The 20,747-nt window shown below is 32.1% G+C and overlaps 1 protein-coding gene across 1 annotated transcript in view; it reads right to left on the reverse strand.

The window, feature by feature from the left end:
- Nucleotides 1-16,011: 16,011 nt before the first annotated feature.
- Nucleotides 16,012-20,747, reverse strand: part of LOC145291559 (uncharacterized) — a 43,517-nt gene continuing 38,781 nt past the window's right edge. Inside the window, exons 2-3 of the mRNA XM_080137622.1 lie at nucleotides 18,525-18,901; nucleotides 16,012-17,364 (exon numbers count right to left, since the gene is read on the reverse strand). Coding sequence (XP_079993748.1) covers nucleotides 16,981-17,364; nucleotides 18,525-18,901 — 761 coding nt within the window. The 3' untranslated portion in view covers nucleotides 16,012-16,980. The remainder of the gene's footprint in view (nucleotides 17,365-18,524; nucleotides 18,902-20,747) is intronic.

Below are 20,747 nucleotides of genomic sequence, written 5' to 3' on the forward strand. Positions count from 1 at the left end.
AGAAGCTTGTCAAAACATGGGGCTTCTCCTAGACGAGAGCCATCCATTTCAATTGATGCCAGATGGAGATCAGAGCGTTGATGATGTAAAGATAGGAGTTTGGTTTTAGATGCATTAAAGGTAACCAGCCACGCCTTCCCCCACTGAACCACGCGCTACACAGTCATCGGGAACTGTGGTCAGAAACAGATCTAGAAGTGATGCATGTTCTTCTTGCTGGTCTGGGAAACGTAATCATCTGTGATAGAGTATGAGATATAGAGAAGTTACGTGTTGTGATATCTTGTCTCTGAGAAACAAGACTCCAAAATTATAGAAGAAACAGGTGTAACACACACATTAGAAAGGTACGAAGTAACAAAAAATCTTACTCAGCAAACAGTCAAGCGAAAGCCAAACATGAACCTCAGGAAAAATCCCAAAACAAGCCTGAGTTACCCTGTTACCCATGACAAGGATGTGGAGAACTCCACTGGCAGAAGGATTGTCCACACCGATACAGAAAATGTGATTAATGCAGCCGCAACGGACACAAAGCCTCACATTGCAGAGCAAAAGGACCCCGCATGAGCCACGTAAAAACAATGAGAACTCAAGTAGATGACGAAAATGTACGGAAGTACGTGACGGTAAAAATGGGACAAGAATGTTGGACTTTATAGTCGATCATGTTTTGTGCAAAATCGGAAAACCGAAGATAATGAGAACCAAGAAAGTGGCTCGTTCAATATCTGGAGAAAGAAAAAGATTTGAAGATGAAGTTACCATTAACGTAACGTTGAAGGGGGAACACTGAATCTCAAGGTGTTTGTATTAAAAAGTACAAATAACCTTTTTGGGACAGACTAGATGAAAAAATTGAACTCTGCCCATTAGCGATTTTTGTCAAAAGGTGGACAACCTTACAGCCGAAACTGAAAAATTAAAGAAATACCTGAAGGAGTGACTCCCCAATGTTTTTTAGGACAAACTAGGCAGCTGTACAAAAATGGATGCGAAGTTCAAGTTACAAGACACTGTCACCCCAGTCTTCAAAAAGAAACGCAGCTTACAGTTTGCCTTTATACAAAAGATTGACGTAGAACTAGACGGATTCGTCAAAGCAGAAATTTTGACCCCAGTCAATTAGAGCGAGTGGACTGCCCCCACCGTATATATAAAGAAAAAATCAAACGATATCAGAGTCTGCGCAAGGTTTAATAAAATACCTCGGGCAGATAATAGATCGGAATGGTAGACGGCCTGATTCAGAAAGGTCCATAGCAATAAAAAATATGTCTGAACCACACGACACAACAACACTGCAAAGTTTTTTAGGCTTAGCTAATTGCTATCAAGCCTTCATTTCTAATATGCACACATTGCGCGCACCTTTAAAAGAACAATTTAGGAAGGAAAAGGTTTGGAACTGGACCACAGAATGCAAGATGGCGTTCGAAAAGCTTAAAGAGGTTCTCACATCGGAACTATTCCTGACCCATTACAACCCAGATTTAGACATTATCGTCGCAAGTGATGCGAGCGCATTTGAAAATTTGAAATCGGCGCGTGTATTCTGCACGGACAGTTCTACGAAGCCGATAACACACGCGCCGAGAACTCTACAACCTGCGGAAAGGAATTATTTCCAAACAGAGGAAAAATCCTTAAGCATCATTTTCTCGGTAACAAGATTTCACAGATTTCTCCATGGACGACATTTTAATCTTTAAAGAGACTACAAGCTGCTGATCTCTATCTTTGGCTCGAAGAAAGAGTTGCCTACACATACGGCAAACAGGCTCTAACGATAGGTAATAAGCCTACTTAATTACGACTTTGATATGGAGTCCCTTCCGTCTAAGAAATTAGGACACGCAGACGGGCTATCCCGGTTAATACCAAGGAATGATGAACCACTTGAAGACTCGGTGATCGCATCATTACGATCAGAGAGAGAATGTAGTCAGATCCTATGCAACACCGTGAAAGAACTTCCCGTTACTCTGGATGATATAAGGAAAGAAGCCGAAAGCGAAGATTTTATAAGAGAAACCAAGGAAAAATTGCAGACTGATGAACAAGTAGCAGAGGTTTTTCTCAACATGTGACCAGGTATTATCATATCGAGGGAGAGAGAGAGAGAGAGAGAGAGAGAGAGAGAGAGAGAGAGAGAGAGAGAGAGAGAGAGAGAGAGAGAGAGAGAGAGAGAGTAGTTGTTCCAGCGACATGTCAAAAAAACCCAAAAAACTTAAAGGATTTTCACACAGGAAATCATGATCCCGATGCACATGCAGGACCACTTGATGGACAGTACTACCTCATAGTAGTGGACAACTTTTCTAAGTGGTCTGAAGTCTTTAGGTCCAAAACCCCAACTACTGACTATAAAAAATCTTCATGAGTTATTCGCACGGTTCAGAATGGTCAACTGTTTAGTGTCAGATTAAGCGTGCATGGAGACTTCCAAATGGACCACATCACAACTCCAACTTACCACTCCAGATGAAACGGACATGTTGAAAGATTTGTGGACACCTTGAAGAGGGTTTTGAAGAAGGCAAAGGACACTTCATCCGTAAAAAGCGTTGCAACAATTTCTTCAGGTGTACCACATGTTGCCTAACGAGAATACACCATCGCAGATGTTTCCGGCGGAAGTGATGTCCGTGAGAAAAATATGGCCAGTCTTTGATAAAAAATATTCTTCCAGATGCACAAAGATAATAATACTTTCTGGGAGCAAGGAACAATCAAGAACATGATCGGTCGTATGGTCTACGTGGTGGAAGGACCACATTCCACGCATAAGAAACGCTTGAAGCAGATACGCAAATGCACTTCGAACGAATTAAGTAAAACTCCACCAGAAGAAGAGACGTTAGACATACTGTATGCCGCATTTAACCTGGAACCCCTTCAAACTAGTACAGAAATATGTCGTTCCGGCAGAAAAAGGAAACTGATGAACCTCTTGGAGGTCAAGCTGAGAAAGAAAAATTATATTTCGGCGAAATAAATCTTCGGATAGGGGTGTTCTGGGGGGGTAGTTAACACCCCTCTATTCATGATAAAATGGATTCATCTGGCACTATATAAGCCAGAATTTCTGTCGTCGAGCGAAGAGCACACATGCAGTTTAATCGCTCGTAGTGAACACCAGGATTCTTTCACCTTAATATTGTCACCCCTAAATAGGACTACAACAGATATAAAAACGCATCTCATGTATTCAGAAATTATAGTTTTTCATAGAATATTCAAAGATGTTCAATGTGAGCACCATTGGTCACACGACACACATCAAGCTGATAGTCGAATTCTTGCCAAACGAGTTCCAGCATTGCGTTATCAATTGTTGCAACAGATTATGTTATTCAGCTCATTCACGTGTCTTGGATTTGGAGGCACATAGACCAGTTTTTCACAAATCTCCACGAAAAATCGCAGTTTGTGAAATCTTTTTGTGCGAAATGCATCTTGAATAAGTGTCCATGATTCAGTTTTTGTAAATTCAAGCACACAAAACGCCTTTTCTGGTTGAGTGAACGCCATTACTGAAACTGAAAAGCAATGAAAAAATCAATACAATAAACTCAATGCATTTAACTACCATTAATAGCAAAGCAGATATGAGGACTTGGAATGTGCCTAAGAATTTGACACACCCTGTATATTGCCAGTGTCGCATACATTAACATATCGTTATGTTCAGATGTTATTACGTCCTTATCGCTATATGACAACAGCTGTGTTAGTGTGTTGTATTGATAACTGTGTAACATCATGTAATCAAAGCATAAACTCTCACTAAATATATGTATATAGAATAAATATATATTTAAAAAAGTACACTATATATATTGTATGCAAACACAGATATATACACACATACCAATAATAGTACACTAATTTTTTATAACTAATTATTATAAATGTGTATCCATAGCCTTGAGCTCCTGGAGGGGTATAGGTCATCCACAACCTTTATAGATGTTTTTGTAGCGAGTTCCTTTTCGGGGTGAGGGGGCTGGCCTCACGCCCAATCTTCCCAGAAGGTACATACAGCGCATAGACTTCTCAAATGGTCACCCATCTGGTACTGATCAGGTTCAACGTTGCTTAACTTCGATTATCTGGCGAGAACCGGTGTGTCGCAGTAATTGTGCTGCATATATAAATGTGTACCGCCTTCTCCTTTTATGTTAAAAACATGTTATCAACTTTTACAAAATTCTTTATTCACACTTTTTTTCATACATATACGAAGTGTCTTCAATGAGTTTCCAGATTTTTTCGTATGGGCACTTTTATTGATAGTACACACAAAATCTAGTTTGAAGTAATCTCCGACTGCAAATTCCTCTTATGTGAGCGTGTCAATGACCCTCGTCAATTGTCTCATAACGGCAGCCGCTAAGGTTTTTTTTTTGAACTTGGGGAATAATAAAAAATCATTGATCTGAACTATAGGGAGGGTGAAGAATTGTCTTGAGGACGATTTTGCCCAAGTAGTCTGTGACAATGATGAAGTTGTAGATTGCTGTTTTGTCCTGACAGAATGCCACGGATCCGATTGAAGAGTTCAGGCATCTTTCGACGGAATCTCTTCCTGAATTCCTTTAAAACGTTAACATTGTTTCCTTCTTGTCTGCCTGTCCAGCGGGAATCCAGTGCATGCAGATTATTCCCGTGCTCTCAAGGTATCATAATAAGTTTCTAGGTGGATTTGCTCCGTATGAACTTCTTGGGTCTGGGAGAACCAGCATGCTTCCACTGGGAACACTGACGCTTGGTCTCTGGGTCATAGGAGTAGGTCAAGCTTTCATCGCAGCTCATCAGAGCATCAAGAACTGCGGGATCCGAATTGATCAGCTGCCGTTATGACAAAATCTTTCCGATATTCTCTGAGCACACTTAGGAAAAACTTCGCAAAAATCTACCGTATTTCAGTTCTTCTCTAAGCACCCTTGGGACAAAATTTGTGCAAATCTTCCACTCCTCGCAAATAATTGTGTGTACAGTTCCCACACTGACATCAAACTGTGCACTTATTGTCTCTATAGACACACGACGGTCTTTATCCATTAAATTCTTTATTTGGCCAATCAACTCTGGTGTTCTAATTCCTTATTCTTCTTACACCTCTCATCATCCCCCATAGATTCCCAGCCTTCGTTGAAGCTCTTATGTAACTAAAAAACCGATGCTCGGTTCATGCAAGATGGTCCAAAAGCAGTCTGAAGCATTCCATACGTTTCTGTGAAATTTTTTCTTAGTTTGAAACAGAATTTTATTGCGTACTATTCTTCTAAAGTATCCTCACGTCCAGATTACATTTTTGAAATTAACCAACTGTGATAATCAGACTTTCAATTCCTGCTGTAGCTGTTCAGTTAAACCTGGTATCATAAAAATTGGTCAGTCATTTCATAAGATGTATAGCAATAATACAAAAATTCTGGAAACTTATTGAAGGCATCACGTACATACTGAACTCATCTTCATCCTTTTTGTTATTCATTATTCCGTTGTTTTTAAGTCAACTTTTGTTGACACAACCTGGTGTATAATATCTGCCAGTACTATTTGTAACATTTATACCAAATATCAAGGAGTTTTCTCCTAAATTAATCTGAATACATGGGTTAATATTATTATGTTTAGGAATTAATTTCAGTATTAATTGAAACTGTATCGATAAAACACAGGTATCGCACTCCTCCCCCTTTTTTATATAAATGTAGCGGGTATTGAGATAGAAGGTCATTTAGGGATTCAATTTAATTTTTGTTCAAGGACTTATATATGTATTTTTAAAATAGGATCTTTAGTGCATTTTCTTTAAAGTGTCTGCAAATTATCACAGATTCTAATTCAATATTTAATCGTTTTTCTTTTTTAATCTAATTATCTCAGGTTTTTCGATTAGGCATAGGAAACACGCTGAATATGATGATTTTTAGAAGTTATAAACTTAACAATATGCATTACGCAGTTGAATATATATATATATATATATATATATATATATATATATATATATATATATATATATATATATATATACACAGTCCTGGTCAAAATCATAAGACCACTTAAGAAAGTAAGCGCTTACGCATATTATCGAATTTTTAACCAAACAAATGGTTGAAACCATTGCCAAAAGGGAAAATATGATGGAAAAAAATGAAAAGAAAATATGATGGAAAAAAATGCAAAGAAAAACGATTAAATATTGAATTAGAATCTGTGATAATTTGCATATATATATATATATATATATATATATTCATTTGTTAATATTATGTAAGAATATATATAAAATGTATAATATATAATGTATATATATATATTATATAATATATAATGTATATATATATATTATATAATATATAATGCATATATATATATATATATTATATAATATATAATGCATATATATATATATATATATATATATATATATTCAATTGCATAGTGTATATATTCTTAGATTTATAACATCTGAATTGTGCATAAATTCTCATTCGTCATATCATCAATTTGTAAATCTAATAGCTATACTGAGCTGACACGAAGCAGCAATAACTCTTTAATAACTAATCCTATCCATACAATTTTTGTTACCACCTTTTCCTCTTTCTGAAATACTCCACCTGAAAATTAAAATCAGGACAAATCATCCCCATGTTCGAATGCAGTTGCTGAGTTTTGCTGCTCTCCATGCTTAAGGTAAAAATCTGCAATCTTGCAGATTATGGAATAACGAGAAGTACTTCATACAAACAAGATACTCCTGATTTTCACGAAATACTCCTGAGGCAGGATTTTCACGAGTTCTATGCAAAAGTTTGACTTTTTAAAAACATAAATCAACACGAAAACAAACAAACAAACAAACAAAAAAAAAAAAACGAGAAAAAGGCGTAATTTTATTTTATTTTGTTTATTCTCTTTGAGAATTAGAAACCCTTAAATTTTTAATTCTCATCTTATAACATTTGATACCGCCCTCCCCCGTTGTGAATTATAACGTTGTTTCAAGTGTTTTCCCGTTGTCTGTAAATAACGGTGTTAAGATAAGATTTCATTGGTTGTAGGATGCTAAATCAGCCAATCAAAATTAACAACAGCCATCCAAACATTGAAAATGGAACATTGCAAAAAAAAAAAAAAAAGTATTCACTTCTTATGCGCTTCCCCACAAATTAACAAAAAACAAATTAACAAAGAACAAAATAACAAAAACAAAAAACAAAGCGAAAACAAATGGAGATCGCTCATAAAAACAAACTGATACACGCACACACATAAGATTTCCTGCTTTTTTTATTTTGTAATATGAAAATATTAAATAAAAGTCAGATTAGAATTTTCACTTTCGTTGCTCGATATACGAACAGCGCGCCATATTGGAATAGAAAAATGGCGATTGTTGAGAATTTTTTGGGGTTTTGTTATGATTGTAAAAACGATGCTTTAAGACAGGAAATGACTTTATATATTAAGTCGTAAGCAAATAACATTGTGTAGTCTTAGAATTTAACGGATTTGAAGTTCGTTGACTGGAGAAGCAGTTGAAAAAAATAATACTTATATAGTATTCGTAATTCTTAGTAGGTCTTACTTAAAGTCATGCGTACGTGTGCCATTTGTGTATCGATTTAATCTTGTATTTTCCTATCAATATATATATATATATATATATTTATATATATTTATATATATTTATATATATTGCTCTATCAAGTATATTGAGCTATTCTCGTTTTGGATGGGACTTTCTTATATAATATTACCTCCAAAAATATTCTGTAAGACTCAATACCACATGATTAATTAATCTGTGTTCATATTCACCTCAGAATTCTGATATATTGATAATAATATATTTTTTCTTTTTTTATTTGTACTCCTTATCGGATAATTAAAACTTTGTATATAAAGGTTTATTGAAAATTTGAAAAAAAAATTTTAATATCAAGATTTTTATTTTATATTATAATATATATATATATATATATATATATATATATATATATATAATACATAATTGGAATTAGCGTTAATACAGTCTCTATAATACAGCAAAAGAACTCATGGTCGTCGGCAGCGAGAAAAAGGAAAGATGTCTATAATACACTGAGGATGGTTGGATATTGACTGAAGTATTTGATATATATCGGACTCCCCCCAAAAAAAACAAAACATTTTGCACGGAAATTGGTTTTATAAATGTTTTCTAATGATAGATAGATAGATAGATGCATACATACATACATACATACATAGATACATGCATATATACATACATACATATATACATACATACATACATACATGCATGCATGCATACATACATACATACATACATACATATGCGTGCGCATAATCATCTAAAAAAAATTCATGTATTTAAAATCAAGCCGCATTGCTATAAAAAGATTTTTTATCTGGTAATTGACTTTGAAGATGCAAGATTCATCTACCAGTTGTTAACGTATGCTTTGACATTTTTTTTTTAGAAACATATGTAATATTTTCTTTGCTTCGAAATTAACATTGACTGATATGACTCATACCTATCATGTATCTGAATATAATGTTACTCAGGTAGCGTCATGCAGATAGTTGTGGCTGATCCACGTAGCTGGGAGTATAGAAGACACTTTTTCGACCGCCTTCTACTCTCAATATCAACAGTAGTAACATTGATGAAGGTCGAGGGCAAACAATTTAATTCTTTTTTTTTTGTTAGTAGAAACAAAATATTACATATACCTTGCTATCAACCGAACAAAAATATTACTCGTGTGTCACCACCGAGAATCGAAACCAAAACGTTTAACTTACGATTTACTTTTTCCTTTGACGTTAATGCCTGAGCTATGAAGGCACGTTTGCTGCAATGCTTTTTAGCCTTTTTTTTTTAAACATGGACCAATAGTTACGCATGCATATTCGTAATGCCGTCGTTGAACTTCACCTGACAAATTACATTTTTTTTTAAATTATAAATATGCAAATTAGCTAGATCATTTGCAATTGAATGCAATTCCACGACCCATATATAACATTGTTGTATATTCTTTTTAACTAAATAGAAAGATGTGTTTTTAACAGAAATATCAATACACAAAACAACCAAGACTTATAAGAATATAAATATACGAAATCTGGAAAAATTAAAATATCATATTTAAGCGTATTTTACGATCAGGAAAAGCAACTACCACACCCGCTAGGAACATATACGAAATCTGAACGATTTGAGCGTAGTTTACTATTTAAAACGATTGTGTATTTTTAAGGTATTGCAACCATACAAAATTACATTAAAAGATTTACTATTTAAAACGATTGTGTATTTTTAAGGTATTGCAACCATACAAAATTACATTAAAAGATTGCGTTCATACTGAATTTACTTTTTATAAATGATTTCTTTTTCTGAAGAAGTTGGTGGTGACAGGATATTTTTACGGAAATATAAATCGTAAAATTGCCAACTCATTAATGAAACAGCTGTAATGGAAAAAAATCCAGGAAATAAACGAAGGTTATAAAAAAGAAAACGTGAGTCTTTGAATTTTCAACAACATTTTGCACTATATATGCTCTGTCCCTATTGAATAGACACAGTGAGCTTAACTCAAAATTAACGGTGGATGGTTTTAAAATAACAAACGAAAACGGTATACATTGAAAGTAACGACATTTCAAAAACAAACTTTAAATAAATTATATATATATATATATATATATATATATATATATATATATATATATATATATATATATATATACATATATATATATATATATATATATATTCTATTTAATCGCATAAATCAATATAAGAAGATATAATTTATGCGTAAATTTTCTAGTATTTCCTTCAGCAGTGCTCAATACATAAGTAGAGCCAGATAGTAAGTTATGAAAATATTTATGGCAAGTAAGCTGCACAGAATATTCTATAAGACTGACTAATTTTCACGAGTATGATACGCAGAATATTCTGTGTAGTTTAATTGCCATATATATTTTCATAACTTACTATATATATATATATATATATATATATATATATATATATATATATATATATATATATATATATATATAAACTAGCAATGGCGCCTTTATATGCACCTACGTACTCAACGTAATGCATTTTTGGATTATATATGGTAATCGGGATCAATAAGAAAATGCATGGGAAAATTTTGTAAACAATATCTACAACTTTATTAGATAGAAACATATGTTATGCAATAAAATGGAGTTGCACGCGCGAATCGAGACATCACAGCATTTTTGCTCTCTCTTTCATTTTAAAATGAGATACAATTATTTACATACATTGATTGGTATACTTTAAGTACACACACACACACACACACACACACACACACACACACACACACACACACACACACACACACACACACACACACATGGTTATACGGATCTATCTCCAAAACGTAGGAGGCGTTTGTGCACAAAAGCAACAACTTTTATACATTTATTTACAGTGTATCTTTCGAATCACGTTAAGTCTGGCCACAATGATTAGTCTTAGATGAAGAAACAGCTGTCTGTAGATTTTATATGTATTTTATAGCTTTGCCGACGTTTTTCAACTTTTTTATTTGGATTTTATAGTCAAAAGTAGAAGTTATGAATATGAATTTTGTGAAATACTTTTCATCAATTTATAATTAAAAACACTTTCAGGTTTGTGACCATGATTTATAAGGACTAGGAAATCACTGGAATATAATTGAAAAAAAAAAAAAAAAAACGAAAACAAAAAAACAAACAAACAAACAAACAAAAAACAACAAAAAACAAAAAACAAAAACAAAAAGCAAACAAAAAAACAAACAAAAAAATAAAGAAAAACAAAAAACAAGCAAAAGACGAAAAAAAAAAAAAAACAATTGTCTAGAGTGAGATTCGAACACACGATAACGTTAAATATTGAAAATAATGACAAAGTTTTCATTTATAATGTCACTAATCTAACAAAAATATTGTCTTTTAAACCTTTTTGAAGTTGAATGCAGAGAATTTTTTCTCTCTCTAAATAGATCTAAAATAGTTTATATTTTCAGTGTTTGTTAAGATACAGTCGACAGATCGACTTTTTTTTTTTTAACTATATCGTTTTAAGCAAAAACAATATTACGTATTTAATTGTCATGTCGAAAAAAGTAATATTTCCTTTTCATGACGGAGTCTGCTTTTGTTTAAGCAGTATCGAAAAAAAGGGTCTCTAATAATTGTAACTGAACAAAACTTAATTTAAATACATAAGGATGGAAAGAGAAAACCTTAACTAAAATTTTGTAAATAGAAAACGGGGATCATCAGCTGCTTATCATGTAGCTGTTTCAGAGATTAAAAAAAAATATATAAAGTTTTTTTTTTTAAATCAGTACTATATATTGTATCCGACATACTAGTAGTGATTTATGCATATATATATATATAATCTCTCACATTCTGAAAATCATATATATATATATATACATATATATATATATATATATATATATATATATATATATATATATATGCGAAGCCTGCTGTCTGCTTGTAAACAAAATAGTAGCTCGAGCACTGTTAAGCAATGGGCAAATGTTCATTTAATAGACATTTAATAGACATTTAATAGACATTTAATAGACATTTAATAGACATTTGACAAATCAATTACGAGCACCGATTCTTGGTCTAGTGGTTAGAACTGTCAACGCTATGGTTTTGGGTTCGATCCACTACACAACACACACACATATATATATATATATATATATATATATATATATATATATATATATATATATATATATATATATATATATAGATGTGTGGTGTGGTAAAACGGGAAAGAGAACTTGTGACACCTTTAAAATATTCCTAACGTTTCGCCCTCATTTTCGGGGGCGGGGCTTCCTCAAGAGAATGATAAGGATTATTGAAAAATTTTTTTAAAAATCATCTTTGATATTTTTTATTTCCCTTTATCATATATATATATATATATATATATATATATATTTTGTGTACAGAAAGTTGTTAGTTGAGACAGGTCATTGGTACCGTCGGTTTCAAGCCCGATAATAAGGCCCGTTTAAGGTATCCTTATCGAGCTCTCTTCAGCCAATATTCGTCTCTGAAGAGAGCTCGATAAGGATACCTTAAACGGGCCTTATTATCGGGCTTGAAACCGACGGTACCAATGACCTGTCTCAACTAACAACTTTCTGTACACAAAATATAAGTACGCTCTTAAAATTTGGATTTTCCTTTTAATTGAGCACTCTGCTGGAATTCTTTTTCCAAAAAAACTAATCATATATATATATATATATATATATATATATATATATATATATATATATATATATATATATATATATATATATATATATAAAATATACCAAAGATGATTTTTTCCTTAATCATCTTAATCATTCTCCCGAAGAAGTCCTCTGAAAATGGGGACGAAACGTTGAGAATTTCTGGTCATGTTCACAAAGTATACACCTCAACTTTATTTCCCTTTCCTCATAATATTATAATATTATACCTGTTTTTATTTTCATATATATATATATATATATATATATATATATATATATATATATATATATATATATATATATATATATATATATATATATATATATATATATTTCTTCAATAAGTTTCCAGACTTTTTTGTGCAGGCATTTAAAATTGTCATAGACGCTTGAAAATTTAGTATCTTATTGATATAAATCTTATGAGATGACTGATCAATTTTTCTGATTTAAGGTCCAAATGGACAGCTACAGCATGAAATTGGAATACACCCTACTAAAGCCTGATTGTCACAGCTGATTTATTTAATTTGCAGTCTGGACGTGAGAACACTTTAGCAGAACGATATGCAATAAAATTCTGTTTAAAACTTTGAAAAATAGACAAAAAAAAAAATAGACTGATTTTGGACCATCTTGTATGAACCAAGAATTAGTTTTTGAGTGGAATAAGAGATTCAAGAAAATTAGGGAGTCTGTAAGGGATGATGAGAGGATTGGGAAGAATAAGGAAGTCAAAACACACACACACACACACAAACACACACACACACATATATATATATATGAAATTATTAATATATATATATATATATATATATATATATATATATATATACTAGCAAAAGTACCCTTCGTTGACTGGGTTCAAAAACAGCCTACAGAAAATGGACTCTGATTTATGAAAGTATGATAGGTTACGAAAAGGAAGATATAGCTTCGAATTTGGGGGTATCAGAACCAAAGCAAAATATGATGAAAGTAAAAATAAAATAGATAAACCCTATAATTTATTATAGCATACCTGTTCACACTGATATACTTATCACAATATTCTTTGGATCTATATTAAAAAATCTTGTTAAACTTTGTGACATATTTCCATTCTATGGCGGCCAGGTGCGAACGCTCACCCCATAATTTTATTATACCATATTTCTTCAAACTGAAACATAATTATCAAAGTATTCTTACGAAAATAGATATGAAAAGTTTGTGCATATTTCCATTTTATGGAGGCCAGACGCGAACGCAGACCCCACAATTTTATTATACCATCCCTATTTAAGTTAAAACATACTTATCAAAGTATTCTTATGTACATCTATATAAAAAACACTTGTAAACGTTTTTTTTTTTAAATTGTTTATTTCCATACTTTGTGGACCAGGCGCGTACGCAGACCTCACAATTTTAATGAATCATCATTATGCCAGATCAAACATACCCATTCCTGTGTCTCGATACATCTTCTATCATTATATATGATCAGTTTTCTATAATAGTCAACCATATAGGAGCCTATTCCTGACCAGACACACACACACACACGCGCGCGCGCACACACACACACACACACACACACACGCACGCGCGCACACACACACACACACACACACATACACACCGCAGACATTCAGCTTTATATATAGATATATAAAATAAAAATCTTGTTATTGAAAATTTACTTAAATTTTCAAAAAAAAAACCTTATAAACCTGTATGAAAGGTATACAAAATTTTAAATAATCGACAAGGAGTACAGATAAACGGCGAAAGCCTTATTCCATGGAGTTTCTATCGTTTGCAATTTTTGGCATAAAGCTAATTTATATGTATGGTAGTGTTCTTTGATATGTTTTTACAAAAAATTCATCGTATAAGTATCGAAAATCGAAAAATCCGTTCTTAAAAATAGCCTTGCTCTCCTATTGATAAGAAATAATATTTACAGGGGAATATTTTAAGGTACACCGGCCAAGGGAGAAAAAATCTTAGCAAATCATTTCTTCTTACCCCCCCCCCCAGATTTATTGTAATTAGGAGATATAGCTTAGTGGTAGAACATTCCAGTACATATCGAATTATTCCCTGTTTAAGGCTGGGATTACCTCACCATTTTATTTTGTTTTTTTCTTGTTAATGAGTTCAATTTACGATAAAAGACGAGGCACCATTTAAAATCTCCGCAAATCATTTCTTCGTTTGCATATTTTAAAACTAAACATTAATCAGAAGTGACTTTTCCAGGGCATTCGTAGCCAAACCCAAATATCAACTGACATGATATTGTAAACAAGCACAAACGAAATTTGATGAACGACATTATCATTATTATTATTTTATTAATTAATTTATTTTTTATGAATTACTCGACCGGGCAAATTGTTCCTCGTTATATATAATAATCAATCGAGAATTGATTCTAAAATAATTTATACACAATCTGCATAAATTAAAATATCATGTTTAAGCGTATTGTACGACCGGACAATGCCAGGCTACCAGCTAGTACATATATGCACACACACACACACACACACACACACACACACACACACACACACACACACACACACACACACACATATATATATCCGATTTTTGTTTTGCATTTTATTTAGAAAGAGGAGTTTATTTTAAAGAATTATTCTTTACAAATAATTACTTTTTTTTTTTCTGATTATCAATTTTCGTTTTTTTTCTGACTTAAAAAGCCTCCTCCCTACTGATAAGACTGATTCCATATATTCTTTGTTTTCCTGGTGAAGAAGGACATAATCCTAATCTAATAATTGTTATTTCATACAGACGAAATAGCTATTTAAGAAGAAGAAGAAAAAAACAGACACACACACACAAATGAAACATCTGCCCTCCTTACTGCCCCAAACCAACTCGGATTCTATTATTTTATTATATTCGAGCTCTAGTATTTATTTGCTACGATATAAATTGTTGTAAAAGTACTATTGAGCTTTCAATTAACTTTTTAAGTTGTCTGAAATAATAAAAATAGTATATATATATCTATATATATATTTCTGTAGAAATATATTTTCTTATAATATATATCAATCCTTATCTAAGAAGCTCAATGTAATTACAGAGCAAAAGAATAAATGACAAAGTTATATTCCAAAATTCTTGATGTTGCCAATCTCATATTTAATACTTTAATTCAGTTGGCTTATACAATTCTTGACAGTATCTATTTCGTAGCGCAAAATCAATCACTTAATTATTATATCAATCAGTGAATCTATTATGCCCTTAACTCACCAGAAGAAATAGCAACAATCAATTCGTCAAAAAGAAATTGAAGTGTGATTTGACATGATTAAAATCCGAAAACTGGAAGAGAGACTGCAAATACCGTTTCATTTTTCCATAACGCCATATTGAATTTTTATCAAACAAAGTCATTAAACCCAACTATTCGTACTAACAATTTCAATTAATTTATGAATCTTTTACCAAAATGTTCTCTTTATTAATTAACAAATTTATTGATTCTAATTTGTGTATAAATATTATCAAAATAATATCAACAAATTATAAACTATTATACATGTTTGTATATACGAAAGTAAACTAACAAAACAAAACAAAACAAAACAAAACAAAAAAGCCGATTGATTATTACGGTCGATTAACATAATTAATAAATTAATTTGAATTGAAAACCATACATAATTCAATTATGTTAGCTATTATCATCAATTTTATTAATCATTACAATTATAATTTTTAAAATCATACAATTAAAAAAGCTATACTTACTTTTGTAAAGTTTAAATATAATCTGAAAACTCCGTTATATCGCAATTAAAAATTAAATTTACTTAATAAAGTGAGACAGACACACACACACACACATACACACACACGCGCGCACACACACACGCGCGCGCACGCACACACACATATATATTTACTTAATAAAGTGAGGCATCTATATATATATATGTGTGTGTGTGTGTGTGTGTGTTCATTTTCTACATGTAATATCCACATTATATATATGTCAAATGTAGACTGTTTTAATGTATAATTTTCTTTTCTAAACCTCTATCGTCACAAATTTCAATAACATCTTTTCATCGTGTGTTCAACCCCTTCTCTGGACACCAATTTTCGCGTTTCAACACCATTTTTGTTCTTTCTCTCCCTTCTTCTCGTTCTTTCTCACTCCTTTCCTATTTAGGTCGTGTATGTTTTGTATTCTTCGTTTCGATTCAAGGATATTCATATCATCAAGAGCTTTTGTTTTAAATAAACGGTTTTGAATACGAAGCACGGCAGTAACAAAACAAACCCAATGTAATAAAAAATACGACAAAAAAAACAACAAAAAAACAAAAAAAAAAAAACGAAACAAAGACAAAACACCTAAATTATGAAAGTTGTCACCGTCTTTTGTTTTTCAGACACGCCCACTCATCTCTATGGTCGGTCGAAATGTCTGTCACGCTTATGTTGTGAATAGCATTTACAAAGATAATCACGCAGAATAAATGAACGTATCTTAAAAATCCGTGTTCTTATTAAATGGACGCATCTTAACAATCTCTGTTCTCATTCTCGGTGACGACACAACAATGTCAATATGGTTCTCTGCTTTCTATCGACAGCCGCATTCCTCAACAATAATGTCTTCGAGATAAGTGTGTATAATTTTGTTAGCCTGAGTGTGATACAGGATTTGCAGTCTTCCCTCGCGAGTTGACGTGCAACATCGGACGTTGTCGATGGCGGTGGTCGATTTTAAGCCGACATAGCTGGACGGTAAACTGTCATCGATAGTCTCCAGGGAGCAGTTTCCCGAACAGTAGTTAGCTACGAAGTTATGGGGGTAGATCATCCAGTTCCATTTCATTTCCAAGAAGTCCACCACCAACGGGTAAAGACAACAGCGTCCCGTGTGTTCTTCCTCGGTGCACGTCTCGCCAACAGTCCGCCGGTGCCGACTGTGTCTTCGAGGCGAGAATTTAATGTCCATCACGGGCTGAAATCAAACCAAAGAAGGATATAATACATATATAAATATGAACAAAAACAGTAGAATAAAAATAATGCACTTGTATAAAGCGCGCGCGCACACACACACACACACACACACACACACACACACACACACACACACACACACACACACACACACACACACACACATTTCTGTGGAAATATGATTATTACAATTATATTTCACCTTTTTATATACTAACCCTTAATTTATGAAGCTCAATTTCATTACAGAGCATATAACAAACAAATAACAAGTCTATATTCCACATTTCATAATGTTAACCATCTTACAATTTATTCCTTTAATTACATTGGCATTCACAATTTTAAACAGCAACTGTTTCATAGCACAAAATTATTAACTTAATTATAATATCAATCAATGAATCTATTTTTCCCATAACTCAGAAGAAATAGCAATCCACAAAAAAATGCAATTGGGCATGATTACAAAATCGAAAATTGAAAGAGAAGTTGCAATTACTTTTTATTTTATCTTTTATTACTTATTTGAATTTGAATGATTTTGCGCTACGAAAGAGTTGCTGTCAAGAATTGTAAATGACAACGTAATTAAAGGAATAAATTGTAAGATGATCAACATCATGAAATTTGAAATATCAACTTTATTTATTAAAAATTGAATGAATTTTTAATAAATAAATATTCTCTTTGTTCGTACTGTAAAAATAATTCCCCATCTAAATATTTAAGCTTTTCGTTTATTTTAATCATTATTACAATGTAAATAGTTTCCAAATAAATAAAGTGACACTAATTTTCAACTGAATATTTTTTTAAAACAGATAAAACAAATGTCAATCAAAACTATTTTTTATTGTATCGCATTTTGGGGCGATCGAGCAATCCTGTAATTTACGAATAGGAATGAAATGTGATGACGAACGAAATGAGAAAAGAAGAAAAAGGACAACAAGAACAAAGAAAAAGAAGACAGAAGAAGAAGATGAAAAAAAAGAAAAGAAACAACATAAAAAGAAAGAAGAGAAAGAAAAAGAAACAGAAGAAAAAGAAAAAGAGGAAAAAGAAGAGGAAGAAGAAAAAGAAAAAAGAAGAAGAAGAAGAAGAAGAAGAAGAAGAAGAAGAAGATACGTCCCCTAAATGACGTGATTCACTTACATATTCTTCGGCATGATTCGATGTATCGGGTGTCCAAATCCGACTGTTTCCATATGAATCTACAGCTGTGATATTTAATCCATAGTTGATCTTTGGTGTTTCCACCCATTGTTTGACGATATTTGTCGCTTTGATGTGAGTCCATTCGCCGAACCTTCCGATGTTGATTTTGAAGTTCTTCATCGGTTCAAAATGTGCCAGCTGGTCGAAGGCGTTCCAGATGCGTACTACGACCGTGCTTCGCCGGATCTTGCTGTGCGAACGCACATAAATCCAGAGGGAGGCCTCCTTCACGATTGACGTTTCTAGCTTCCCACTGACATTGAAGTAAGACAAGCCGTTCAGATTGGAATCAAAATAACTGACTAGATGACTCGCTGGAAAATAGAAAAAAGAAACAATAAAAGTCATGAAATGAAGAAAAAATATATTTATGTCTGAATTTCGTGATGATGATGATGATGAGGCTTCTTTACATCACCTCACTCCGGACTGTTGTCTGCATTAGTTCTTATTTTGTCTACATTAGTTCTTATTTTGTCTGCATTAGTTCTTATTTTGTCTGCATTAGTTCTTATTTTGTCTACATTAGTTCTTATTTTGTCTGCATTAGTTCTTATTTTGTCTGCATTAGTTCTTATTTTGTCTGCATTAGTTCTTATTTTGTCTGCATTAGTTCTTATTTTGTCTGCATTAGTTCTTATTTTGTCTACATTAGTTCTTATTTTGTCTGCATTAGTTCTTATTTTGTCTGCATTAGTTCTTATTTTGTCTGCATTAGTTCTTATTTTGTCTGCATTAGTTCTTATTTTGTCTACATTAGTTCTTATTTTGTCTGCATTAGTTCTTATTTTGTCTGCATTAGTTCTTATTTTGTCTGCATTAGTTCTTATTTTGTCTGCATTAGTTCTTATTTTGTCTGCATTAGTTCTTATTTTGTCTGCATTAGTTCTTATTTTGTCTGCATTAGTTCTTATTTTGTCTGCATTAGTTCTTATTTTGTCTGCATTAGTTCTTATTTTGTCTGCATTAGTTCTTATTTTGTCTACATTAGTTCTTATTTTGTCTGCATTAGTTCTTATTTTGTCTGCATTAGTTCTTATTTTGTCTGCATTAGTTCTTATTTTGTCTGCATTAGTTCTTATTTTGTCTGCATTAGTTCTTATTTTGTCTACATTAGTTCTTATTTTGTCTGCATTAGTTCTTATTTTGTCTGCATTAGTTCTTATTTTGTCTGCATTAGTTCTTATTTTGTCTGCATTAGTTCTTATTTTGTCTGCATTAGTTCTTATTTTGTCTGCATTAGTTCTTATTTTGTCTGCATTAGTTCTTATTTTGTCTGCATTAGTTCTTATTTTGTCTGCATTAGTTCTTATTTTGTCTGCATTAGTTCTTATTTTGTCTACATTAGTTCTTATTTTGTCTGCATTAGTTCTTATTTTGTCTGCATTAGTTCTTATTTTGTCTGCATTAGTTCTTATTTTGTCTGCATTAGTTCTTATTTTGTCTGCATTAGTTCTTATTTTGTCTGCATTAGTTCTTATTTTGTCTGCATTAGTTCTTATTTTGTCTGCATTAGTTCTTATTTTGTCTGCATTAGTTCTTATTTTGTCTGCATTAGTTCTTATTTTGTCTGCATTAGTTCTTATTTTGTCTGCATTAGTTCTTATTTTGTCTGCATTAGTTCTTATTTTGTCTGCATTAGTTCTTATTTTGTCTGCATTAGTTCTTATTTTGTCTGCATTAGTTCTTATTTTGTCTGCATTAGTTCTTATTTTGTCTGCATTAGTTCTTATTTTGTCTGCATTAGTTCTTATTTTGTCTGCATTAGTTCTTATTTTGTCTGCATTAGTTCTTATTTTGTCTGCATTAGTTCTTATTTTGTCTGCATTAGTTCTTATTTTGTCTGCATTAGTTCTTATTTTGTCTGCATTAGTTCTTATTTTGTCTGCATTAGTTCTTATTTTATCTGCATTAGTTCTTATTTTGTCTGCATTAGTTCTTATTTTGTCTGCATTAGTTCTTATTTTGTCTGCATTAGTTCTTATTTTGTCTGCATTAGTTCTTATTTTGTCTGCATTAGTTCTTATTTTGTCTGCATTAGTTCTTATTTTGTCTGCATTAGTTCTTATTTTGTCTGCATTAGTTCTTATTTTGTCTGCATTAGTTCTTATTTTGTCTGCATTAGTTCTTATTTTGTCTGCATTAGTTCTTATTTTGTCT

The sequence above is a fragment of the Euprymna scolopes genome, chromosome 12 (genome assembly GCF_053919585.1).
Source record: "Euprymna scolopes isolate OS-2025 chromosome 12, ASM5391958v1, whole genome shotgun sequence".
NCBI lineage: Eukaryota > Metazoa > Mollusca > Cephalopoda > Sepiida > Sepiolidae > Euprymna > Euprymna scolopes.